The 27,252-nt window shown below is 36.6% G+C and overlaps 1 protein-coding gene across 1 annotated transcript in view; it reads right to left on the minus strand.

Annotated features, from left to right (window-relative positions):
• The window catches only part of MYH15 (myosin heavy chain 15), a 160,199-nt gene that overhangs the window by 61,781 nt on the left and 71,166 nt on the right, over positions 1-27,252 (minus strand). Inside the window, 8 exon segments of the mRNA XM_073009642.1 lie at positions 1,952-2,207; positions 11,693-11,829; positions 13,418-13,541; positions 14,445-14,562; positions 17,053-17,140; positions 17,987-18,054; positions 20,685-20,817; positions 22,242-22,418. Coding sequence (XP_072865743.1) covers positions 1,952-2,207; positions 11,693-11,829; positions 13,418-13,541; positions 14,445-14,562; positions 17,053-17,140; positions 17,987-18,054; positions 20,685-20,817; positions 22,242-22,418 — 1,101 coding nt within the window.

Consider the following 27,252-nt stretch of genomic DNA (forward strand, 5'->3'; position numbering starts at 1 on the left):
ATCTTAGTTCACCCCAGATTGACAAGCAGAACAGTTTTTCCTGCATTCCATTCAGCCTGTATACAAGACCTGTCACCACCACTGAACAAAGGGGACAGTCCAATCGACCATCATTGATCTCTTCAGTAAACATGACAGCAGGATTTGGGGGCTGACTGAGCAATGGTGTGGCAGTTTAGCAGTAGGAAGATTCCTTCCCCAGTGGCAGCTTTCTGACGTACTCACAATGTTAATTGGAACGAGGTCACTCAGTTCTAGTGGAATTTTGACCAAGCAAAGAAGGATTTCAAAATATTTCTTTTTTTTTTTTTTTTGATTATTTTGTTTAGCTTTCTCCCTTAAAACAAATAATCATAAAATAGATATTATATATAATAATATATAATGATAGCTCTGTCAACTTCTTTATCACAGTTACAATCTGAACTTATCTCAGCCTTCTTGGGTTTGCTCTGGAGTTTGCTTCCATGTGTTTCCCATGCTCCCCACGATGATCTTTGACATGCACCTTTGTCATGGTAGCTACTTTGCTACTTTGACATGGTAGCTTTTGTCTACCATGCCCTACACAAGCTGGGTTCATTTCTATCTCTTGCATCAACCCAGGTAGCACTGGCTACTTTCCATCAGTAGGAAGAATGATAGAAACTGGGAGGCCCGGTGTCAACCAAAGTTACCTCTTCCCTAAGCCAAAATATTTTACAAATTCTGATTCTTACAGTTCTTACAGTAGCTTTGAAATGGGGCCCAGGAATTTGTATTTTTAACAAGCATACCAGGTAAGACTGGTATACACTGAAGTTGTAGAATCACTGCTATGTTAAATATGTATCAGAAATGCGGGTTTGGGTATAAAGTCTTACATAAAATACAGCCTCTTGGCATGCTAGTAGATAATACAGCTTCAAAATATTAAAGAGTAATAATAATAAAAGAATAACTTGTGTCAGTCTGAAGTACTAAATTTTCTCTGTTTTTGGTAAAGTTTAAAAATAAGAAAAACTGTTGTTTCTTATTTAAAAAGCAAGAAAAATTATATTTGAACACAGAATTTTTCAACTTAACACTGTGCTAAGTAGAGAGGAAAGTATTATAAAGGTGGTTAAAATTTCATCCTGGCCCTTTGGGCTGTTTTGGGATCACAGTAGTCCAGGTGGCTAGGGAGGAGTAACATGAAAGACAGTGAGTAATGACACATTAGCATCATACTGTAGACAGAGGCTTGAATACCAAAACCAGGGGTTTGGAGTCTAAAAACGTACGTATAATGTGATCTGAGGGTTGCTCACCCGGGAAGCAACATGATGCTTTTTTAAAGACAATGGTTCTTAATCTGGCCTGGATATCAGTGTCACCCATAGAGATTCTTTGGACCTACACAGAGTCTGCTTAATCAAAATATCTGAAAGTGGAGTCTAGGCATCTTTATTTTTTTTTTAATGTTTCACAAATGACTTTGATACAAAGTCAAGGTTAAGAACTGTTTTAAAAACTCAACTCATTAGTAATGTTGATTTGGACCCAGGAAGGGGAAGTAAGGAGACCAAAATCAGGATATCTGACTAGAAGCACACTGCAACATTCCTGAAGATCTCAGTCAAGCTTTTCTTGGGACCTACTAAAATCCTGTCTGCTGATTTGCTAATGGGTCATGGGCTACATACAAACTTTAAATTAAGAACCAGAGCTTCCCGGCCTCCATGATGTGCTATTATACAGTAAAAATCCATCTGACAATTTGTCCCTTTTTAAAAGACATCTTGCCAATGAAATCACTTCACTATGAAACAGGGTATCTCCTTGTTTTCATTGTCTTTGGTTTTATAAAATCCTTTGGTATCTGAAAAGCACATGCATCTATTTTTTTTTTTCTTCCGTGTCAACACTGCCTGATTAACAATGAAGTCTAACTAAAAACTTGATTTAAAGAACAAATGGTGTGGCTACTCACAGCCTGAAGCTGAAGAATCAGGTCATTTTTTTCCTGAGTGAGGGATACTTGCTTTGCTTTCAGTTCCTCCCTCAGAAACTCTGATTTCTCCAAGGCTTTCTGTAATTGTGCACACTCTTCCTTCAGTCCAGCTATTTCTTCTCCTCTTTCTGAAGATTTAACAAGAGGCTTGATCTTGAAGAAGAGCCTCATCCAGGCCCAGTTCTTCACAGCCATGAAAGCTCTTATGTTCCATTGTATCAAAATGAGTGCATCCCTAAATCAAGAGAGAAAAAAGAAAAGCAAGTTAGCCCCGACTATAGGAAAATTAGTTCCCAAATTAAAATCCTCAATAAACACATCTTTTTAGGAGTCATAAAAAATTCTTATTAGTCTTCAAAGCACTTTTATATCTGGACTTTCACTTGATTCTGGCAAAAACTCTCCAAGGGATATCTGGGGTTAGCAGTATTATGGACTAGATATCCTAAAAATGTTCCCATCACAAACATCCTTTGAATGAGAGCTGAACCTAAAGAGAGTAAGACATATAGAAGGCACCAAAAACTTGAGCAATAAGTGAATGCATGCATAGCTTGGCCATCTTTACGGAAGGAGGAAACAAGTCTTGGTATTGTAAGAGTCTGTATTTTCATATTCACATGGATAAAAAGGCAAGGCACAAACCTCCAAAGAATCTTACCCTTAATAAAAAGGAGGACTGAAAAATTCATCTACCAGCAAAGAGAGATATCAAATTAAAGTATATCTGATTTGGTGTGAGTGAAGACAAATTCTACTTCAGATTTTTTTTAATGATCCAGTACCACTGAATTATTTAAGGTTTAAATTATACTACCTGAATGGTACAGAAATATCCAAGAACTTAGCACAATGATTTTTTTACTCTGATAATAAATACCTTTTCAACCCTTGGAGTAAGAAAATGCAAAATTACATTGAAAAAAAAACACCTTAAACCCAAGCACCAGAAGTTCTCCTACATAAGGCACCCTGAAGGGGTTAAAATCCAAAGTTACAAAACACATATAGGAAAATGAAGTTGAGCACATATAATAAAAAGTTTGATGAAACCCCCAAGATTTTCAGATAATTGTACTATCTGATGGAGACTATCAAATAATTATGTTAAAAATTATTGACCAGGCGCGGTGGCTCACACTTGTAATCGCAGCACTTTGGGAGACCGAGGCGGGTGGATCACAAGGTCAGGAGAATGAGACCATGGTGAAACCCCATCTCTACTAAAATTACAAAAAATTAGCCAGGCGTGGTGGCAGGCACCTGTAGTCCCAGCTACTCAGAGAGGCTGAGGCAGGAGAATGGTGTGAACCTGTGAGGCAGAGCTTGCAGCGAGCCGAGATCATACCACTATACTCCAGCCTGTGCATCAGAGCAAGACTCCGTCTCAAAAGAAAAAAAAAAAAATTATTGTCAAAGGTAAAAAGGAAAGAACTTTAGAAACAATGAACCACTCTGATACAAGGACATACAGATTTGAAATAAGACCAAATAAAATGTCTAAAACTAAAAAATATAGCAGTTGAAATCAAATACTCAGTGAAAAAATTAAGCAGGTTATTAGAAACACTGGGGGAAAAAAACTAGTGAATTGAGAAAAGAACAAACCCCCACAGCTCCAGACTCCAGGATGGCCCTATAACCTCAGGTTCCAGGCCTGCCCCAGTGCCAGTCCAGACATATAGCCCCAGACTGCAAGCCTACCCCCAATGACCCAGACTCCAGAACCATCCCGATAATCAGTCTAGTCCCCACAGACCCAGGCCCCAGAACTATCCCCATGGACCCAGTCAATAAGGGTGTTCCAGTAGATCCTAACCACAGACTGACTTTCATGGCCCCAGGATCCAGACATACCCTCACTAAGTCCACTACCATGGACTTAGACACCAAGGCTTGCCCATGTGGATCCAAGACCTAGTGTATACAGCCTCCAAGCTAATCTTCATGGACCCAGGAATTGGGCCTGAATGTGCACTGAAACTGCCACCAAGCCATCATGCCCCAAGACTTCAGCAGCAATCCTGCCAGTGGACACTGCCAGCTGGGCTGCCCAGAATCTCTGACCAAGCTTACTGCTGAAGAGGTTTTCCTGTTGAAACCAGCCTATAAAGACTAAAAGATGTACTACTTCAAATGCACAAACACTAATGTAAGGCCACAAGGATCATGAATAATCAAAAAAATATGACACCACCAAAGGAACAAAACAAAACACCAATAACCACCCCTAAAAAAATGGAGATCTACAAAGTAACAAAATCAGACACTGGAGAAAGCAAGAAATTAGAGGTTTCTGAAACAAATACACAAACAAACTGGACAGCTGGAGCAGTGAGGGACGAAGGCCTAAAATCTCTAGCCAAGATGTCTGGTGAAGATCTTGCCCAGTCAAAGCCAGTACATAAATATGGAGGAGGGGGACTACTGTTTCTTCAAATGTACAGACACTTATGCAAAGCTATAATAATCATGAAGGATCAGAAACACACAACAGAATAAAAAAGAATGAAACAAACCCCCTAGAAACCCACCCTAAATGGAGATCTATGAATTGCTGACAAAGAATTCAAAACAATGATCTTAAAAAAAAATTTTAGTGAGCTACAAGAGAACAACTAAACAAAGTGAGAAAAATAATACATGAACAAAAGGAGAAGTTCAACAAGGAAATAAAAACCATAAAAAAGAACCACGTAGAAATTCTGGAATTGAAAAACACAATGACTGGACTGAAAATTCCATGGAAAGTATAAATGCAATCAAGGGGAAGAATCAGTAAGCTCAAAGACAGGTCGTTTGAAATTACTCATTTAGAGGAACAAAAAGGAAAAACAAACGAAAAGAATGGAGAATGCCTACAGCACTTACAGGATATCATCTAGCTTACCAATATATACATTATGGGAGTCACAGAAGGAGCACAGAAAGAGAAAGAAACAGAAAGCTTATTTAAAGAAACAATGACAGAAAGCTTTTAAATCTGGAGAGGAAAACGAACAACTAGATTCATTAAGCCCAAAGAACCTCAAGTAGATCAAATACAAAGAGATCTTCACCAATGCACATTATAATGGAATTCTCAAAAGTCAAAGAGTTTCGAATGCAGCAAAACAAAAGTAACTTGTCACATATAATGAAACACTCCTGAGACTATGAGCAGATTTCTCAGCAAAACTTTGCAGACCAGAAGAGAGTGGTATGATAGAATCAAAGTGCTGAAAGAAAACAAAAGATAAAAACCACCAACCAGAAATACTGTATCCAGCAAGGCTGCCTTTCAGAAATGGAGAGATAAAGACTGCCACACAAATAAAAACTGTGAGAGTTTATCATCACTACTTGCCTTACAAGAAATGCTAAAGGGTGTTCTTCAAGTTGAAACCAAAGGATGCTAACTAACCACACAAATATATATAAAACTGTAAAACTCACTGAAAAGACAAGAACATAGTCACATTCAAAATAATACTGTAATAATGGTGCATAAATCACCTTTTACTCTAATATTAGTTAATGTACAAAATTATTTAAAATAACTGTAGCTACAATAATGGATTAATAGATATACAATATTAAAAAATATTAAATTGTGACATAAGTAACATAAAATGTGGGGACAAGGTAAGTTAAAATGAAGAGTTTTTATATGTAGTTGAAGTTAAACTATTGCCAGCTTTAAAATAAGAGGTTTGTCAGCTTAAGATAAACATGTAACTACAAGATGTTTTATGTAAGCCCCATGGTAACCACAAAGAAAAAACTTCTAGTAAACATACAGAAGATAAAAAGAAAGGAATAAATACTGAGCATTACAAAATATTATCACATCACAAAGGAAGACAGAAAGAAACAAACAATTTTTTAAAAAGTCATAAAACAATTAAGAAAATGGCAGTAGTAAGTCTGTATCTATTAACAACTACTTTAAATATAAATGAAATAAGTTCACCAATCAAAAGACAGAGTGGCCAAATGAATAGAAAAACCAAACCCAACTATATGCTGCCAACAAGAGACACACTTTAGCTTTGAGAACATACACAGGTTGAAAGTGAGAAATGGAAAAAGATATTCCACACAAATGGAAATTGAAAAAGAGCAGGAACAGCTATAGTAACATCAGATAAAATATATGTAAGTCAAAAACTGTAACAAGAGATAAAGAAAGTTATTACATAATGATAAATGGGTCAATTCATCAAGATGATATAAATATCTTTATATTTGACAAGATTTAACATCCATTCATTCATCCATCATAAAAATTCTCAACAATGTAGCTACAGAAGGAAGGTACCTCAACATAATAAAGGCCATATATGACAACCCCACAGCTAACATCATACTTAATGGTGAAAAACTGAAAACTGAAAGCTTTTCCTCTAAGGTCAGGAACAGGACAAGAATGCTCACTCTCAATAGTTTTTTTCGATATAGTACTGAAAGTCCTAACCAGAGTAATCAGCAAAAAGAGGAAACAAAAGCCATTCAAATTAGAAACAAAGAAGTTAAACTATCTCATATAGAAAACACTAAAAACCACCAAAAAATAGAATTAATACATTTGTAAACTTGCAGGATAAAAAAAAAACATAAAAAATTAGTAACATTTCTATATACTAACAATGGACTATCCAAAAAAGAAGTCAATTCATAATAGCATCAAAAAATAAAATAAAATAAAATAGATAGGAATAAAACTTACCAAGGAGGTAAAAGATCTGCACGTTGAAAACTATAAAACATTGAAAAAAGAAATTGAAGACACAAACAAATGCAAAAATATCTTGTGTTCATGAATTGGAAGAACACAGGATAATTTTGGTTAAAAGTCCATAGTCCCCAAAGTTATCTACAGATTCAATGTAAACCCTTTCAAAATTCCAATGGTGTTTTTTACAGAACTAGGAAAAAATTCCTAAAATTTATATGGAACCACAAAAGACCTCAAATAGCCAAAACAATAGAAACAAAGCTGGAAGAATCACATTACCTAATTTCAAAATACGCTACAAACTATAGCAAAGAAAACAGCAAAGTATTGGCATAAAAACAAACATATAGTCCAATGGAACAGATCAGAGAACCCACAAATCAATCTATGCATTTATGGTTAATCGATCTTCAATAAAGTTGCCAAAAACACACAGTATGGAAAGGACAGTCTTTTCAATAAATGGTGTTAGTAAATTAGATATCCACGTGCAGAAGAATAAGTGGATCCTCATCTCACACCATATACAAATATGAACTCAAAAGGAACTAAATACTTAAATTTAAGATCTGAAACTGTAAAATTACCAGAAGAAGACTTGGAGAAAAAGTTTATTGACATTGGTCAATAAATTGCCAACAATTTTTTTTAATGTGACCCCAAAATCAAAGGCAACACAAGCAAAAATAGACAATGGGATTACATCAAACTAAAAAGCTTTTGCACAGCAAAAGAAACTATCAAAAAGGAGAAGATAACCTATGGAATGGGGGAAAATATCTGCAAACTATACATGCAATAAAGGGGTAATACTCAAAATATATGAGGAATTCAACTGTATAGCATGAAAACAACCCCATTAAAAATCAGCAATGACCTGATAGACATTTCTCAAAAGACTACAAATGGCCAACAGTATATGCAAAAATATTCAACATCACTAATTATCAGGGAAATACAAATCAAAACCACAATGAGATATCACCTCACACCTGTTAGAATGGCAATTAATAAAGACAAAAGATAAGGGCTGGCAAGTATGTGGGGAAAGGGAACCCTTGTACACTGTTGATGGGAATGTAAATTGGTACAGCCATTAAGAAAAACAGTACGAAGGCTCCTCAAAAAATTAAAAATGGAACTACCATAGGATCTATCAATCCTAAAATACTAATGAAATTTGAATTTTGAAGACATATCTGCACTATCATGTTCATTGTACTATTATTCGCAATAGCCAAGATATGGAATCAACCTAAGTGTTCACTGACAAATAAATAAAGTGTGGCATAAATATATAATGAAATATTATTCAACCTTAAAAAGGAAAATATTGTCATTTTTGACAACATGGGTTAATCTAGAGGACATTATGCTAAGTATAATAAGCCAGGCACACAAAGACAAATATGGTATGATCTCACTTATATGTGGGATATTAAAAAAGTCAAACTCACGGAAGTAGAGGGTGGAATGGTGGTTACCAGCAGCCAGGCCATAGGGAAAATGAGGAGATGTTGCTCAAAGGACACAACGTTTCAGTTACGCAGGATGAGTAAGTTCTGAAGATCTAATATACAGTATGGTAACCATAGTTACTAATTCTGTGTTGTATACTGGAAATTTGCTAAGAGAGTAGACCTTAAATGCTCTCACCACACACAAAAGATCACTTTGTAAGGTGAGGATTAATCAGTTTGATTGTGGTAATCATTTCATAATACCTACATATATCAAAACATCAGATTATACACCATATATTCAATTTTTGTCAATGGTAACGGAATAAAGTTGGAAAAAGGAAAAAGAATAAACACAAAGTAGAAGAAAAAAAAGAATAAAGGTAAGATCAGAAATTAATGATCTAGAAAAAAAGTTTAAGCGGTTTATTAAATAGACTAAATAAAGATGTGGCATGAATGGTCAAGAAAAAGGAAAGAAGGCACAAGAAAACAATACTAGGAATGATAATACTCTAGAAATATAAATAATTTAGGATTATGCTCTAGGAATATAATATAGATACAGTAGAGATTTAAAAATAATAAGGCCAGGTACAGTGGCTCATGCCTGTAATCCCAACACTTTGGGAGGCCAAGGCAGGCAGTTAACTTGAAGCCAAGAGTTTGAGACCAGCCTGGTCAAAATGGTGAAACCTTATCTCTACTAAAAATACAACATTTAGCCAGGTGTGAAGACACACGCCTTTAATCCCAGCTACTCAAGAGGCTAAGGCACAAGAATCACTTGAACCAGGGAGGCGGAGGTTGCAGTGACCTGATATCATGCCACTGCCCTCCAGCCTGGGTGATAGAGAGAGAGTCTGTCTCAAAAAATAAAATAAAATAAAATAAAATAAAATAAAATAAAATAAAATAAAATAAAATAAAATAAAATAAAATAAAATAAATCGATCAAATTGAAAAATTCAAAAGAAATGTAAAATTTCTTTTTTAATAAAAGAAAGCTTCCCTGCACTAATTAAGAAGAAAATATCTCATTAGACATGTAACCAATAAATAAATTGAATCAAAATTATAAGACCTATCACAAAAGAACCACCAGATCCAGATTATTTTATTGGCAATGCCTACCAAAGAGTCAAAGACCAGTTATAAACTGGTTCATGTTTTGAAGAGAGAAAACATTCTTCAACTGTTTATGAGGTTAGGATAACCTTGATTCAAATTCAGATAACACAGCAGATGAAAATTATAGGCCAATCTTATTCATGAATATTGATGAAAAATCTCATGGTGATATTACAATCAAACCCATCAATGTATGAAAATATTTCTTAACCAAAGTAAGTTTAACTTTTTAAAAAATCTGTTATATATTTCCACACATTTATAGATTAATTCAGAAAAACCATGTGATTGTTTCAATAGATGCAGATAAATGATTAAATAATTTCCTGATAAAAATGCTTAACAAAATAAAATAGAAGGAATGTCCTTTGTACAATAAGTCATTTCTACAAAAACAAAACAAAACAAAACAAAACAAAACGACACTGAACATCATTCTTTATAGGGAAATGATAGCTTTCCCCAAAGTTAGAAATATGAAGACATTTGGCAAAAGTTTCTAAAGGCTGATATACCACAAGTGGGTAAGAACATGGGAAAACGGGACTCTCATACATTGTTGGTGGAGAATATGGCATATTAGAAAACAATTTGGCAACATCTTGCAAAGTTGAAGTTGTGTGTGACCTAAAACCTATTATTAATTCATGCCCTAGAGAAGTGACACTCAAAGTGTGTGCCTCAGACCAGCTGCTATCCACAAACTGTTATCAGAAAATGGAGTATTTTGAGTAATGATGCCCTCAAGAAACTCTTATATATACGAATGGGGAGACATTTACAAAAATGTCATTGCAGAAGTTACTGGCAAAAAAAAAAAAAAAAAAAAGGAAATAACAAATTTACATTAGCTGGAAAATGGATAAATAAATTATGATATATTCATGTAATGGAATACTATACAGCAGTTAAAATCAATAAGCTAGTCCTAGATTCATTAATATAGATATATTTCAAAGAATAATACTGAATATAAAAGACAAACTTCAGGACAATATATAAAAAATATTATTTACATGAAGACTAAGCACATGTAAAATCATGTCACATTTTAAGGATATCTGCATATCGAGTAAGCAAAGGTATGAAAACATACTTTTATATGACATATATAAAACATGGAATGAGAGACACAAACTCAGGGTCTGAAAAGGAAAAGGTAAGACTTGGATTACAGCAGAACTATATGGGGGCTTCAACTATGTATGTTAATTTTTTTAAATGTTGTTAGCAATTACAGAAAAAAATATTAAGAGTTGGCTGGGTGCCATGGCCCATGCCTGTAATCTCAGCACTTTGGGAGGCTGAGGCAAGAGGATTGTTGAACCCAGGAGTTCGAGACCAGCCTGGGCAACATAGGGAGACCCTGTTTGTACAAAAATAAAAAATTAATAATGTTAAGAATTGAAATGCCTTCATGATGACTCCATGAGTATGTATTATAGTATTTTTTATTTGCTTGAGATCTTTCAAAGTAATTTTTAAGTCACGATTTAGAAAGAATGGATCATAAAGGTTTCACTTCAGACATTAAGAAAGTAAACTATAGAGAAATTAAGAATCTTACCCAAGTTTACACAACTGGTCCTAGAAGCCATGTTTCCTGACCCCCAAACTCCCATACCACACTGACCACTATATGAGAGTCACAGAAGACCCTTAAGAGTCATCTCTCTACTATCTTTGACATCACCATGTAATAATCATTTTCTCTTGGGAAAAAACAGAATTAACAAATTGTCAATTAAACAAGTTACACCAAGATCTGTAGACCTCTCTTCAGAAGACAATATATGCTAAGGGAAAAATAAATACAACTTCAGCATCCCTTGCTCACAGTCCCTTTGTTTGGAGATTTTGCTAGCTTGCTTTCCATGATTCTATTAAACAACAGACAAAACCAATGCCTAAGAATGTACAAGCATGGTGATAAATGTCCCTAGTGAACCTGTCTGAAATAAAGTAAGAAAGTTATGATTACATGTCAACAAGAGCCACAGTTTCTGACCCACGGGACGTAACAAAGGGGTCAGAACACCTCGGTCTTTGAAGCATACTTCCCCACAGAGTTGGCTGTGGAATATATGCAAACCTTTCCAGGTCTGCTTCTGATATAAATTGTGAGTCACACCACTCTCAGAGATCCAGACTTCTCAGAATATAAAAATCTCTCTCAAAGGGAAGCCTGAAAGCATGGCAAGAAATATCTGAATTATGCCTATACTTGGTTGAATAGAGCAATAAAAGCCCTTTGCACTCTGTCTTTTTGTTATATTATGATTTTAAAATGTTTAAGACCCAGCCTAACCAGAGAAGGCAGCTCTTGACCTACTATAAGGCAATGAGATTAGTTGCACTGGTTAAGGCACACTATTACCCTAGCAGTGGGGGTGCAGGGTGGGCATATAATACCTTTCTTCCAGAATCTTCTGGAATTTGATTCGCATCAGTTTGCCCTGTGCTCTGGCTTGGAACAATGTGAAGACTTTAGATAGTCTCTCATCTCTCATTGCTTCCAGTTGACCCAGAAACCCAGCTTTAAAAAACACCTAAAAGAAAAGTCAGATGTTAGCTCCACTCATAATGGGTATTCAGCAAATGTTTATTGAATGATCCTTGAGCAACTGTTGTGTTCCTAGGGATAAATGTATCAATTCCATTTCTTGTAAGTTTTATTTAATGTGTAAAATCTACACCCTAGAAAGTTTGATTTTATAAATCTAAAATGTGAAAAAAAAAAAATATGTTATTAAATCTGTGGTTCTATTGTTTGCTTAAGAATGTAAACTATTCTTCCCCTTATCTATTAATAATGTCTCAATTGTTCAGGGAACCTGGTTTAAGTTTTAAGATGGGTTCAGGCATGCAGTGCTCCAAAGTACCAGGTAGCGTTCTGCAAACATTTTCTGTAAAGAATCAGATAGTAAATATTTTTAGGCTTTATGGACTACATACAATCTCTTTAGGATATTCTTGTTTTTTAAACAATTCATGAACCATCTAAAACCATTTTTAGCTAGTGGACAATATATTAAAAATAGGACCAGGCTCTTGGGCTGTAGTTTGCTGACGTCTGTTCTAGAGTAAGGCACTTTTGTCTAGGCATCAAATAATCCACAAAAATATTTTTTCAAGAATAATTACTAACAAACAAGGTGAAATGAGTGAGGTGCCTAAGGCACACATTTTATGGAGGCACTAAGTGTGAGAGTGCCCTGAGAGTGTGTGCCTCTCAACCTCACTTGCTCAACCCTGAGAATGAAAGCCTCTTTGAAATTTGTGCCTTAGGAGCTTCACTTGCCTCATGTCAATCTTGGCCCAGACAGAGCAGTAGTATACAGCAAAACTAACTAAACACACAAGGAAGGAAGGCATCATCAGTGAAAATCAGCAGAAACAATAAACAGCAGAAACTGATTCCCAAGTACTCAAAATGTGGGAGCCAACGTTTTATAACCATATACTACAGAATTCTAATTCTATGAGGTCTTTATCCTGAATTTTCCAACTCTCCTTCAAATAATTTGTTCCTTATATGGATGTCATTACGAACAAACTGATGTTGACTGCCAGATAAGACCAAATCTATTGATTAGTTAGAAGTTTCCCAAAATATGTGAATCCCAAGCTCATCTAAGATGAAGTATAATTTAGGGAATCACATTTAAGGAAATTGGTTTTGGACTAATTTTTTTAATAGTGGGTTACCTTTGAAGTTTTAAATTACTCAGAGAAATTAGTCCCTAAAAGAATACTGTCCCTAAAAGAATATTGCAGATGAATCAGATCACACATAGATAAGCCATTAGCTCTAGGAAGTCAATTCACCTTTTTCTAGCTCTGATATATACACATTTTCTCACAACACCAGGTTGATTCAGTATTTTATATCTTGGCACAAATTTGCTTAGATGACTAATTATAAAAATGTAAATGTAGTCAAAACTGAGGTTTAAAAAACATTGAATTTTTTCTCAAACAGCACTGAAGTTTTCACCTTCAACTAAGATCTATTTGTGTTATTTATGGTCATGACAGCTGAAGAATGCCTTATAATTGAGCATTCACAGGTATTTTAAGATGCACACTCTTCCCCCCATTCGTCTCCACATGCATTCTTTGCAGTTTTCTGGTTACCTTAGTGATTCCAAATCGGTACTGGGTATGGTCTATCTTCAAGGAGCCAAGTAATTCTTCAGCTGCTTTTCTGCTGCTCACAAACTTGCTCTTTGGAAAGGTCCTTGGATTCAGAATGCAGTACCTAATTTAAAATAAAGAAAAAATCCTGGGTTGGGAAATCATATTATTCAAATAAAGACTAATCTAGACAAATGAAGTGAAAGGAGATATACATTTTTATCTCTGTTATTAATACATTCAATTTTCACAAAATTCTTAGTAATAATAATGAGGGTACAAGCAATAATCCCTTGCATTGGTATAATAGTTTGTACTTTTCATATTGCTTTAGAAGCAACCTCATTTGATTGATTGCTCAATTAGGCAGGGGTGGGATTGGAAGAGGAAAGAGAGGGAGGGAGGAAAGCATAAGTATCTCTACTGTATGGATAAGGAAACTGAAAAGCAGAGACATTAAATGTCTTTTCCAGGATTCCTTCACCCTGTTGGTGAGTTGGTGGAAAACAAGAAATATGTCTCTTAATTCTAAAGCAAGAAATATGCCCCTTTTTACTCTACCAGACTTTGCTCAAATTGACTTGATGACCTATAATTTAAACTTCTAGAATCCAGGAAATAGAAAAGATGCCACTCCTGCCTCCTGCCATATACCCTGCTGGCTTCCTTCCTTTTAGGGGCTTGCTAGTAAAGCCACAGCGTGCTTCGATGGCAGCTACGATTAAGTATACACAACATTTCAGAGACTCAGTTCAGCCTCCATATGTTTCTTCTGTATTTATTTCTTCTATATGTGGGTCTATTATCTGTTAATAGAGATTTAAGGATATTACAGTTACATGGATGTTGGATTTAAGGGGAAATAATAATGGAACTCTGTCATCATATATCTTCCCACCACCAAAACACATCGATTTGTAGTCTGGAGGACATCAACCAAACAAACAATGCATGCCTAAACACTTGGAAAGGGAGGAAAACAGAATGAACTGCCTCAGGCTTCTTGGATCCTGGAAGGTATGTTTACCTTTGTTTAAAATCAGCATACTGCAGTCGGTTTGGAAAACCTTCACGGCATATCCTAATCCCTTCCAAGACACCATTACAGCGCAACTGCTGTAGAACCAAGTAAGGGTCCAATATACCTGGAAAAAAAAAAGAGTCACGGTGGATCTGTGCCTGAAAAAAAATTATTGGCCCAGATTTTGTACCAATTGCTGCATCTTGGGTTTAAAGAAAGTCTGAATCGGATAGTTTCCACATGATAGGTCATAGGAGTTCACTCACTTATGGCCTGATAGTACTCACAGTAATCATCCTATTATGTAGGCATCTCCAAATATGATTTCCCTGAAATTCCTTTAAAATGGAACATGCCCCTTAATTCACAGTTAGATGAGATGTTTCTAAGCAAATATTCTTGGAAGGCAAAAAGATTACATTTTTTGCTAGAATGTAAATGGCTGGTCTCACGTTCATTTGCCAACCAAAAACCAGCCAGAAAGGGTGATAAGAACACAAAAGAGAACTGGCTTCTCTGCGCAGGATGGGGAAGGGATAAGAAGAAGGAGGAATAAAAGAAAAGGGGAAGACGGACACAAGCACAACATTCTGTTTACAGTTGTGCTTAGGAAGGACTTGTCCACATGCCAGACTTCATTCTCCCCTTATTTTCATGAGAGTGCCTACGTCCTATTCTGTAGTATAAGCATCCTTCTGTCACCTTCTCATTCATCAAAAGAAGCTCTACTGCAGCTGTCAGCTGCAATCTCCAATAGAAGCCTTTGAAAAACCATCCAAGAAGCCACTGTCCCTGCCCTCAGAGAGTCTTCTGAAACAAGCCAAGGATCACATCTCCCATCACAAATTTCTACTACGGTATTACATGAAAAACGAAAACAAAAAAGGACTCCATGCCCAAGGTCACAGAAATAAACTTAAATCATATACCCATATTTCTACACTCCAATCTCTTTCACAGACAGAAACACATAATCTATAAGAAGGCAAAAGTAGGCCGGCACAGCGGCTCATGCCTGTAATCACAGCACTTTCGGAGGCTGAGGCGGGCAGGTCACTTAGGGCCAGGAGTTCAAGACTAGCCTGACCAACTTGGCGAAACCCCGTCTCTACTAAAAATGCAAAAATTAGCCAGGCATGGTAGTACACGCCTGTAGTCCCAGCTACCCAGGAGGCTGAGGCACAAGAATTGCTTGAACCCAGGAGGCAGAGGTTGTGGTAAGCTGAGATCGTACAGCTACACTCTAGTCACTACACTCTAGCCTCAGGGACAGAGCAAGATTCTGTCTCAAATTGTTACTTTTTTTAAAAAAGGGGAGATACAGGGAGTAGAATCCTATGACACCTTAACATCAGACTCACTCATTCTCTTTAAGTACATATAAATAACTGTTTTGATTAGATCATGAAGCTTTTCTTACGACTTTGTCTTATGACTTTAAGAAAAAAACCAAACCTGCTGAAATCCAAGTTGACTCCATGGGAAGCAACTCTAATAGGTAACAGAATTGCTCCAAAATAGAACACAGCTAATTAGATTCCTTGCTAGATGGAAGCAGTGTCCCTAGACACATCCAGAAATCCAGCTGATAGGAAACAATGAGGCAAAAACATACAGCCATGAATGAACATGAAGTGTTTGTATCACAGAAACTCTAAGGGCAACATCATTGTTTTGTATCACACTTTCCCAAAATAGGCCACAGTGTGTCAGGATTGGGGTCTTAATTACAGAAGGTTAGCAAAAATGCAAGATACTAAGGAACCTCAGAAATCAGAACCAGCAACATCTGGCTACATATTATAAGGGTGGTTAGTGCTCTAATGACTTAGGGCTTGTCATATACACTCCTTGGAGGCCGACAGCTTCCAAACCAAGCTCCAGAGGGGCCTGTAACTCCAAAGAGATGGCTGGGAATCTTCAAGCTCATGAAGTAAGGAAAGCAATCCATGTAGTTATTTTTGGTAAAACCCTTGTTTGGGGAATTGAAAACATAAAAAAAAAAAAAAAAAAAAAAATCACCAACATCCACCTATCACATCATCCCCCTACAACTATTCACTGATCAAAATATATCCACTGCCCAGAATTACATAACTATAAAAAAAAAAAATGCTATTAGAAAGAGGGAAGAAGATGTTGGCATTGGCAAGGAGGACTAGAGGGTGTTCTCAACAATTAGAAATGGATTTAGGAACTGTCTTTATGGTCAATTTAGATAACTCAGACCAAATAACTTCCTTTATGCTGAAATATCTACCTTAATCCCCTAATTGATTACTCAATTCCCTTTTTATTATAGTTTGCCCTTGTAGACAATGGCATGGGAGCTCATCCATGTTCAGCATAAAATTCAAGGAGGAATTTAAATAGCAATATCAAACATTCTAATGTTGCCCAATTGAGACTGCTCTGTGAAATCCTTCTGTATGTCCATGTCATTGGCAATATTGAGAAGGTTCCAAAGACCTCATTTTTAACATATTTTCATTTTTCTATACAAAATTCTACCCTTACATAAAAGGCATCAATAAATATTTCTTTAAAAGATATTCAATATAGCTAATATCAAATCTATTTCCTAGAGTGAATTACAAAGAAATCTAGTTCTTACCCGGCATTTTATTCACATTGGGATTTATGCATCTCACAAAATGAGGTGCTGTTGATTTCAGATTAGTCATCAATTTATTCAGGTTTTCCTAAAATGGAGACCATAATAAACATAAAATCACTTTGCAAATCACTAAAAACACCAATCCACCTCACAAATGTCTCCAAATCTATCAACTCACTCTCACAGCCAAGATGTATTCTAACAGTAAAATAATGAATTCAACATTCTTTCCTGCTTACCCAATGCACGTTATTTCTTTCCTATGGCAAGTCAATATTTATTTGACAGACATAGTTCAATTGTGAATCATCTCTACCTATTTTGAATTTGATAGCAGTATCAAAGTTATGGCTTGGCAATAAAATGGCTTGAAAAAAGAAATTGTTTCTCAAGTTCTCTCTCTGTGGAAAACCTTTATCTTAGGTTAGATTCTCTAGAAGCCAAACCTGAGATGGGAATTCTGGTTTGAGAGATTTTTAGGGAGTGAAGAAGGCTGGGAACAGTAGGGGAAGAGAAAAGCAATGACTCAGACTCAGCTTCAGTCTGATCCTTGCAAGCAAGAGCTGTAAACACAAATGCACCAGTTGCACTACAGGTGGTCCTCCTTGAGGCAAGGGAGAGGCTAAAGTCTGGAGAGGAGGGCAGAGAGGCAGCTTAGTTCCCCTTTCACTAAGTGCAATTCTGACAACTCAGAGTTGTTATGAGCCAATATGCACATCAGCTGGAAGATGGGTGCAGGGATGATAAAGGGGTTGTAGGTGGGAACCAACAAAAAATAAAGCCCTTAATTATAATAGCATAAACTTCAACTTTTCCAACTTGCTAATTCCTGATACTTTACCCTTATTTGAGGATGTGAAATGTCAAATAAATAATAACACATGCAGATTGTGAGGCAATTAATACATGAATAGATGCAATTAAAAATTACTTTATGCAGAGATGCAGCTGTTTGGAATGAAGTTCCTTTCTTTCGTTTCTTTTCCCCAAATGGTATAGCTAGCAAAAAAAAAAAAAAAAAGTAAAAAGCTCATTTTTGTCACATTATCCTACCTCGCTGATGGAAGCATAAATTCATCAGAGTTCTAGAACAATATGGCAATATCTACCAAAAGTTTCAAAATATGTATGTCTTTTATCACAAAATGTATATTTTTAGTGCTTTTCCTTAAGGATATAATCAGGCAACTGTGCAACAATACTCACTGAAGCATTATTTAGTCACTGCAAAAAAATTAAGCAAAAACAAAGTTAATCCACAAATGCACACCATAGGAGATTAATTTATGAGAGAATATGCATACAGTGAAACACTGTAAGCTTTTAAAATGATGACGTGGATCCATATAACTTATATGGAAAGATTTCTAGGATATTTTTAGAGAAAAAGTTTGTTTGCAAAGCCTAAATTTTATATATGATGACCTTGAGTATGTAAACATGTTTTTAAGTGCAGCTGTGTTATGGGTGACTATAAACATGAAAAATGTTGGGAGGTGTAAATACCAAAATGTAAATAGTTAGTTAATCTATATGAGGTTACAGGTAATTTTTATGTTCTTTTTTTTCAGTTTTTCTATATTGTCTGTGTTTTTAGCTACATTCATGTATTTATATTCATGGTTTATAAAAAATAATAAGTCTATTTCCATTTTCTTGAAGCAAAAGAACCTGTGCTAGGCCAACCAGCTTTATAAACATTTGAATAATGCTAAGTCACTAAGATGTGCAACTCAGCAACAACAAAATCCATAGGCAAGTTGGACAGAATAGGGTAGCTGTCAATATGGAAAACTAATAAAATATTCTCTGTGCCTGAGTAGCAACTGTGCGGTGGCAGATGTCATGAAGCTTAATCACTAATGTTCTTTTGAAACACCCCAGGTCTCTCAGTGAAACTCTTGACTTCTTTGTACTTCAGTTTTTCCATCCATGAAAAGGGAATATTTCATTAATTTTTAAAAAAGAATTATAACCCTGGTTTAAATTATTTGGATTCCCCGGGAGAAAGTATGGTTATTACTAGCAATTTAAAGTTTGGATCCATCAGAAACTTGGAGGCAAGTATTTTCAGAGGGTGTTTTAGAATTTAAAAAAAAAAAAGGCCATTCTGAACAATTCTTGTCTTTTAGTTCCTAAGAACACAGTACACACCCTGAAGAGTTAGAAGACGATTTCTCCTCTAATTCTCTGCCCAAACCATTCTCTGATCTCTTATGATCAGAGAATTACTCAACTGGGAGTCATAAGCGTATGTGGCTACTATCAAACAGACTTCTCAGAGGTACTTTAGCAGCTATTAGAATCAGGCAAATGTACTGCCTGAACATTAGCCGGGTCCGGACACAATAGCTTCCATCTCTTCTTGAGGCAGGCCCAGAGGATTTCAGGCATGTTCCAGAATTATGTCATCATGTGCTGATAAAGCCAGAAAGTGCTAAATTTTCTCTCCATTCCCTATGTCAGTCAGGAGAACCAATCAGCCTGATAGGGGCTGGGAGTTAACATGCAGCTGGGTGTAAGATAACAGCAGGGTATGTTTGAAAGTGAGAGTATGCACCCCATTTAAAGAACAGTTGGTGTACTGTTGCCATGGGGAGATCAGAACCCAGGCTGGCTAGATTATCTATTTCCCCAGAATTTCCATTTTTCAAAAGAAAACGGAAACTCAAATGTGTATGTGAAATCTGATTTTTAAAATTTGTGTGGACCAAACAAAACGTGTTTGAAGGCCAGTTTCTGCTCAGAGGCTGTCGATCTGTGACTTTTGCTGTAAATCGTGGAGAGCTTCCCTCTGTGTGTAGTTAGCATTTACTTCAGTGAGGCTGGTGTTAGCAACTTTGGCTCAGTATCTTCAAATCCATCATATGATGGTGCAGAAGTTTTCACTGCATCCTAAATGCAGTGATATGCATTAACTTGTCTTAAGTAGCATCCCTGATTTTACAAATCTACTATATGGCAAAGCCTAGGTAGAAAGATAGGAACACTGTACATATCTTAAAGTGTCATGGTAAGAAATGAGTAAGATAATGTATCTAACAGTACTTTGTAAATTACAAACTACTAAACAAGATTAGTTGTCAGAATAGAATGCCTGCTAAACAGGTATTTGCTGCATGCTAGAGGCTACATTTGAGCAAGTCAGACATAATACCTGCCTTCACAAAGCTTTTAATAACCCTAAGTGCACAGAGTGCTGTGAAAGAGAATATTTCAAGATACTTGGGGCAATAACTATATAACTATATATATATGTGTATATATGTAACTATATATATGTGTATATATGTATATATATAGTTATATAGTTATTTAGATATTTGGGGCAATAAGTTATTGCCCCAAAATCATTCATCAAAACATGTTTTTTGTTTTCCGTTTGTAGCTAGGTGAAGAGGAAGACAAAAGCAGGCCAGGAACAGACTTCTTGAATCTATCTTAGAGCACTATTAACATCTCCCTGAAGAATCCCCAGCCTGAAGACAGAAAGGCTAATAAGAGAGGACGACTCAGACCACAGGGAGCAGAAACATATCACAGGAAAGAAGCAAGAATTTTTGTAAAAGCTGAGGCAGCCATGGGTTCCATTCTGAGGCTGAAAAATCAAGGAAGGTTGTATGACTCACCACTGTCAGTACTCATGTAATTTTCAAAAAGGCTCGCCAGGAGTCTGTTGGAAGACTTCTGAAATACAGCTACCACTGTTTCATTAAGGAGGTCTTTGTTCTTTTCCAGCCAACCACTGATATTATAAGGTACCTTTGGAAAGGCATGCATTTCAGGTAATAAAAAGAAAAAAGATTGCATAAGTTAACATAGAAGGCTGTGCATTACCTTTTTTTTCTTCTTCTTTTTTGAGACAGGGTCTCATTCTGTTATCCAGGCTGGAATGCAGTGGCATAGTCACAGTTTGCTGTAGCCTCGACCTCCTGGTCTTAATCAATCCTTCCCCCTCAGCCTCCAGAGTAGCTGGAACTATAGGCACATGCTGCCATGGTTGGCTATTTTTTTTTTTTTTTTTTTTTGTATTTTTATTTATTGTGCGTGTGTGGAGATAGAGTTTCCACATGTTGCTCAGTTTGGTCTCAGATTCCTACGGCTCAAGCAATCCACCCATCTCAGCTTCCCAAAGTGCTGGGATTACAGGGAGCCACCATGCTCAGCCTGTGCATTACTTTTAATAAATCACAAATTATGTGGGTCCTTTACCTTTAAGTCAGTTTAAGGTAATAGTACTGAATAACACTCCAAAAGTCCATTGGGCATCCCAAAAAGATTCTCAAGATTCTTATCATTAACATTGTCAAAAGAAAGGAACAGACAGGATGGGAAGAAGGGAGAGAGAGAGGGGAAGAAGTAGAAGAGAGGAGAGATAAGAATGGGGAGAGAGAGCAACAGAGAGGAAGGAAGGATTGAATGGTATTTCACCCCATCAGTCCTTTGAAGGCAAGAATGATAAAATAATCCAACTGTCTCTGACACACAGTGAACACTCAAAAAAACCTAGCAATTGCAATGGTATTTTACGGTATATATCATTATAATTAATATGCCAGGATATCAAAGAAGAGAACTATAAACATATCTGTGTACAGCTGGCAGGCCATTTTCAGGTCGAAGCATTATTTTATCCTTTATCAGTTCTCCTTTTGTTCCACCCAGAATCACCATCCAGAAGTAGAAGTGCAGAAAAAGGGGCATATACGCCGGTGAGGAAATGAGGAGAGGTAGCAAGAGTCATCAGAAACCTTTTTTGGCCATAGTTTGGAGACCATTACTTCGCATTGACTATTTCTTTATGGGAGAATAAAAAAATCTTCAATAAAAAGATCAATTGAAATCACTCATTCACACAACGTTAAGTTAAAAGGAAGGACAAATGGGGAGAAACTATGACTTTGATGGTCTCCATGCCTTTCTGAAGCTGCCTTGCTTTGAGTTGAGGTTGACAGAGTCCATTTGGAGATTTTTGACCTCTGTGCACATGGAATGCTATTGTAGTATGGCCATTTCATTTCCTGAGTGCTAAATGGTTACACTACCTTTTTTGTGGAACTGAGATGTATTTTGTTCTTCTCTTCATTTAATCTAAACATTACTTAAATATCATCTAAGGGCTTTAGCTGAGCATATTTGAAACAAAATCAGGAAAATTCAAGACTGGGGGTCCAGAGGTAACTCACCACTCCTGCATAATGGACAAGTTCGAAATGAGCTTCAAATTTCTTCTTATCAGGCTTGGGCTTCTGGAGATGAATCGACTTTCCAAAATGGTTGTCAAAGAGTTTGGTCTTGAAAGTCAGGTCTGTAGCCTTAGGAAACATACACTCTTCTTCAAGTATGGAAAAGATGCCCATTGGCTGTTGAAGAGACATAAGAGCAGCAGATTTTTTTTAAAAACACCTGCACTTTCAGTAGGGGGTCAGTATAAATTATTTCCCAGGAACCCAATCAATTGACAAAGGGAAGAATATTCACTGCATAAAACTAGCAATCATCTGTTGGGAACAGGTCCTCCAAAATCTGGCCATAAACTGGCCCCAAAACTGGCCATAAACAAAATCTCTGCAACATTGTGACATGTTCATGATGGCCATAACACCCATGCTGGGAGGTTGTGGGTTTACAAGAATGAGGGCAAGCAACACCTGGCCCACCCAGGGTGGAAAACCGCTTAAAGGCATTCTTAAACCACAAACGATGGCACAGCAATCTGTACCTTAAGGACATGCTCCTACTACAGATAACTAGCTAGACCCATCCCTTTGTTTTGGCCCATACCTTCGTTTCCCATAAAGGATACTTTTAGATAATCTAATATCTACAAAAACAATGCTAATGACTGGCTTGCTGTTAATAAATATGTGGGTAAATCTCTGTTTGGGGCTCTCAGCTCTGAAGGCTGTGAGACCCCTGATTTCCCACTTCAAACTTCTATATTGCTGTGTGTGTGTCTTTAATTCCTCTAGCGCCGCTAGGTTAGGGTCTCCCTGACCAAGCTGGTCTCGGCAATCATCCATTCAACAAATATTAATTAAATATCTGCTACTTAATACCCTTACCAGTACCTGCTGGTGATTGATGCAGCCATGAGCCACATACACAAAGTGCCTGTCCTCAGGGTGCATATGTTCTAGTAGAGTGGCAGACAATAGGCAAGTAAACAAAGAAATAACTCCAAAAATCAAATGACTTAGTTTCATATAAACGCTCTGAAGAAAACATTCAAAGTAATGAAATAGAGAATGACAGGGGGTAAGGAGGTTTTAGATAGAGTCATTGGGTAAGACACTTCTCCTGAATGAAAACAAGATGAGAAGATCTGTGCACAAGTATTCCAGGCAGAAAAATGAAGAATGCAAAGGCCCCGAGGCCAGAGCCCACTTGGCAAGTCTGAGGTCCTGCCAGAGGTCAGTGTGGGCAGAGAAAAGCTAGCTTGACGGAGTACATGTTAAGAGAGAATGTCAAAGAGGTAAGTAAGTAGTAGCTGGATGTCAAAGGCCTTATAGGCCGTAGTAAGACATGTGGCTTTCATTTTAAATGTAATAGGAAGCCTTTGGAGACTTTTTAAATGAAGTGCTGTGATTTGATTTATGCTTAAAGAGGATCATTGATTTAGAAAGTAGGGCTCGTGGGCTCAGTCCTGCCTGCACTCTGTACTGAAAAGCCAGTGAGCTAAGAATGGCTTTTACATTTTTAAAGCGTTTTAAAAAAACAAACAGGTTGAGTGAGGTGGCTCACACCTGTAATCCCAGCACTTTGGGAGGCTGAGGCGGGCAGATCACCTGAGGTCAGGAGTTCGAGACCAGCCTGGCCAATATGGTAAAATCCTGTCTCTACTAAAAATACAAAAATTAGCCCAGAATGGTGGTGTGTGCCTGTAATCCCAGCTACCCAGGAGGCTGAGACAGGAAAATCACTTGAACCTGGGAGGCAGAGGTTGCAGAGCCAGACTGGGCCACTGCACTCCAGCCTGGGCAACAGAGAAAGACTCTTGCCTCAAAAAACCAAACAAACAAACAAAAAAAAATGTTACTGCAAATCTCATGAACTCCATTAGCACACTTTTTCTCTAAAGGACCATATAGTCTCTCTCAGACCTTTGCTATGCACTTAGTCATTGAAGCACTGAAAGCAGCATGCAACAACCTGTAAACAAAATGAGTGTGGCCATGCTCCCATCAAACCTGATTTACCTAAACAGGCTGCAGGCTAGACTGGGTCCACAAAGTCAGTTTGCTGATCCCTGATCTAGAGTAGTGGTAGTGTTGGAGCTTATGAGAAGTCATTAAAAATAAGATATGCATTGAATTTAGAGCTGAGTGCCAACTTGCTGATGGAGAGAATGTGGTGTGTAGGAAAATTTTATTGCATCATATAGCACATAATTTTTTAAATGCATTTTTTACATTTATTAGACTTACAAATCCTTTACTTGACTGCAAATTTCCTGAAGGCAAAAGCTATTTATAAAAAATGCTTATATTTCTCTACAACATTTTACACAGAGTCTTATATACAGTAGTGTGGTAAAAGGCCTAAAATTAAGACCCAACATTATGTGTGCCTTGGCATCTGGGAAAAAACAGGAGGGGCTCAAAAGTTCCCTTTCTGTTGTGCTCCCATGTGTTATGTCCCTTAGCCAAACACTCTCCTTATGGCAGGGATCATGCATAGTGCCTGCTTATCCCTGAGTAATGGGTTTCATTTCTCTATCAGCCCATGAAATTATTCAAACAAGCCTATCGCACCCTCTTGTAGAATTCTACTGTCACGTCACCTATAACTACTACAAAGTCTGCCTCCCACAGCCCCTGCTTTTTCACTCTTTTTTCAGCACAGCCCTCCTGTGGCCCTGCATGGTTCAAGGTGTACCCCCTGCAGGCTGTGAGCATATGTGGCTACTAAAATGCTGGTCTCATCTGTCTAGTGTTGAATGTCACATGTTCAGCCTTTCCCATAAACCTAGGGCAGGATTCCCTCCTTCAGCAAAGGGGTGAAGAGGAAGCAACCAAAACAAATAGTTGCAAAGTAGACTTACTTGTTGGTTTTTAAAAAAGTAAAAGCCTTTGTTTTAAGGCTTATTTCCAGTAATACTAGAAGTTCCTGGAATGCCAGGATGATGCCTTCTGGGGTTTGCACATCATAACCCTTATCATAGTAGGTTCCGAGGTAACTAAAGTGTAGGCCCTCAGCACATTTCTGCTAAGTAATTAATTGACAGGTGAACCCTGAGACATACAGGTCTAAGTTCTGGGAACTTGACTGCTTTGCTGTGATCAATTATCAAACAAAATGTAAGAGTTGCCAATCAAAAAAAGCATGGAGGTATGTGTTTAAAGAAAATACTCATGTGCATACAAGAAACAACTAGATATTAATATGATTTCATTTTATATTAAAAACACCAAGAATGAACACATCTGAAAAGTTTCCCCTGGGAGGTGATAACACATAATGCCAAGATGCTGCCAGTAGTTAAAATATTTTAGAACTTTCTTTGGGATACCTGATACTATTAACTACTGACATCAAAAATTCCTATTGTCTGATGGAATATCATTATATATTATTCAGGTCAAGTCAGGCCAATAAAGTAAATAATGTAATCAAACTAGGCAGTGGAGTTTGGACTAAAAAACCAGTGAATGAAAAGTATTGAAGCAAATTTTCTCTTGAGGCTGGTAAAATTCTAAAATCTATCCTAATCCCAATACCGTGAGAAATTTTCCAAAGAGCTAAATTATTGGAAGAAGTATGTTGCCTTCTAGGGTGTTTACACCAAATAGTAAGTTTTTAAATGTATAATTTGGAGAGTATTTATTAAGAAATAATAGGGAAAATCTCTTTACCAATGCCTTATGTATAACCATAAATATGTCATTATATATTAATACTTTAGTATGTAAATTATTAATGCACAAGTTCTAAACAAACTAGAATATTTCAAGTAATAAAATATGAGCAAATCCTATAATAGATTTGTTAACAGCATAAATGTGAAAGGAGGTCACTATAAACTTGAAGACCAAATTAACAATTAAAGTTTGTGTTAGAATACATATTTTATTTTAGTTTGATATAAACTTTTTTTTTTTTTTTTTTTTGAGACAGAATCTCACTCTGTTGCCCAGGCTGGAGTGCAGCAGTGTGATCTCGGTTCACTACAACCTCCACCTCCCAGGTTCTAGCTATTCTCCTGCCTTAGCCTCCCTAGTAGCTGGGACTACAGGCACTTTTTTGTACAAATATGAAACTTTCATGTAATGAAAATCCATTTTTCTTACACGTATACAGAGATGCATGCTATACGACATTTTATACACATTGATGTGTTTTAGTTCTTTCAAATTTTAAAAACATCCCATGATGCATTTTATTTCAAGGACTGAGTTTGATCATTAATATCTGCTACAAATCTTCTTCAGATAGCCCCAACCAACATAATGGGTCTTTTCAAAATTTAGAATCTTTTCAAGGAAGTCTTTGGTATTTTCATTTGCCTGACCTGGATCCTGTTAAAATCGTTTGTTGAAAACCAAAGACTTATCTTTTCCTTTCATCATCTGGTCAGTAATTTTTTCTCATTTTATTATATCAGTAGAAAATACAACAGAAAATTACATCCATGATGCTAGTGTGTTATTTGGAATAACCAAGACTGGCACAAATGAGGCAACAGACTTCAGATCAACTAAAAATCAGTAACATTCACAGAACTTGTCAGGATCTGAACGTCTATGTCCAGGTTCCTGCCTGGAAACAGTATCTCGTGATAATCAAAGTGAGTATATATGATAGGTGACAATTGCCAGGAGCTAAATCTGTCCCTCTGAGGACCTCTAGTTGTTTTGTTTCATTTCTAATCAGACAACTACAGCTTTTATAAGGCCAGAATACATTTACCAGATCATGGTTGGTTCATGCTTATTACTATTTTTAATCAGCTCATGGTTGATTCATTATTATTATTTTTTAATCAGCCTGTCTTTCCCCCAGGAAGTTAACTTGTTATAAAATAAATAAAATCAATGGGATATCTACTCCCGTTGGAAATAATAGTTATTTTCGAAAAGATCTAAAGTCTAATAAATGAAATTGATAGGACACAGATTGATAAATCCTGAGGCTTGCAAAGGACAGAGAAAGGTCAGTTGCCCTAGCTCCTTCCTAGCAGGATTGTTGAGAATCAAC

This window comes from Chlorocebus sabaeus, chromosome 22 (assembly GCF_047675955.1).
Source record: "Chlorocebus sabaeus isolate Y175 chromosome 22, mChlSab1.0.hap1, whole genome shotgun sequence".
In the NCBI taxonomy this organism is placed as follows: Eukaryota; Metazoa; Chordata; class Mammalia; order Primates; family Cercopithecidae; genus Chlorocebus; species Chlorocebus sabaeus.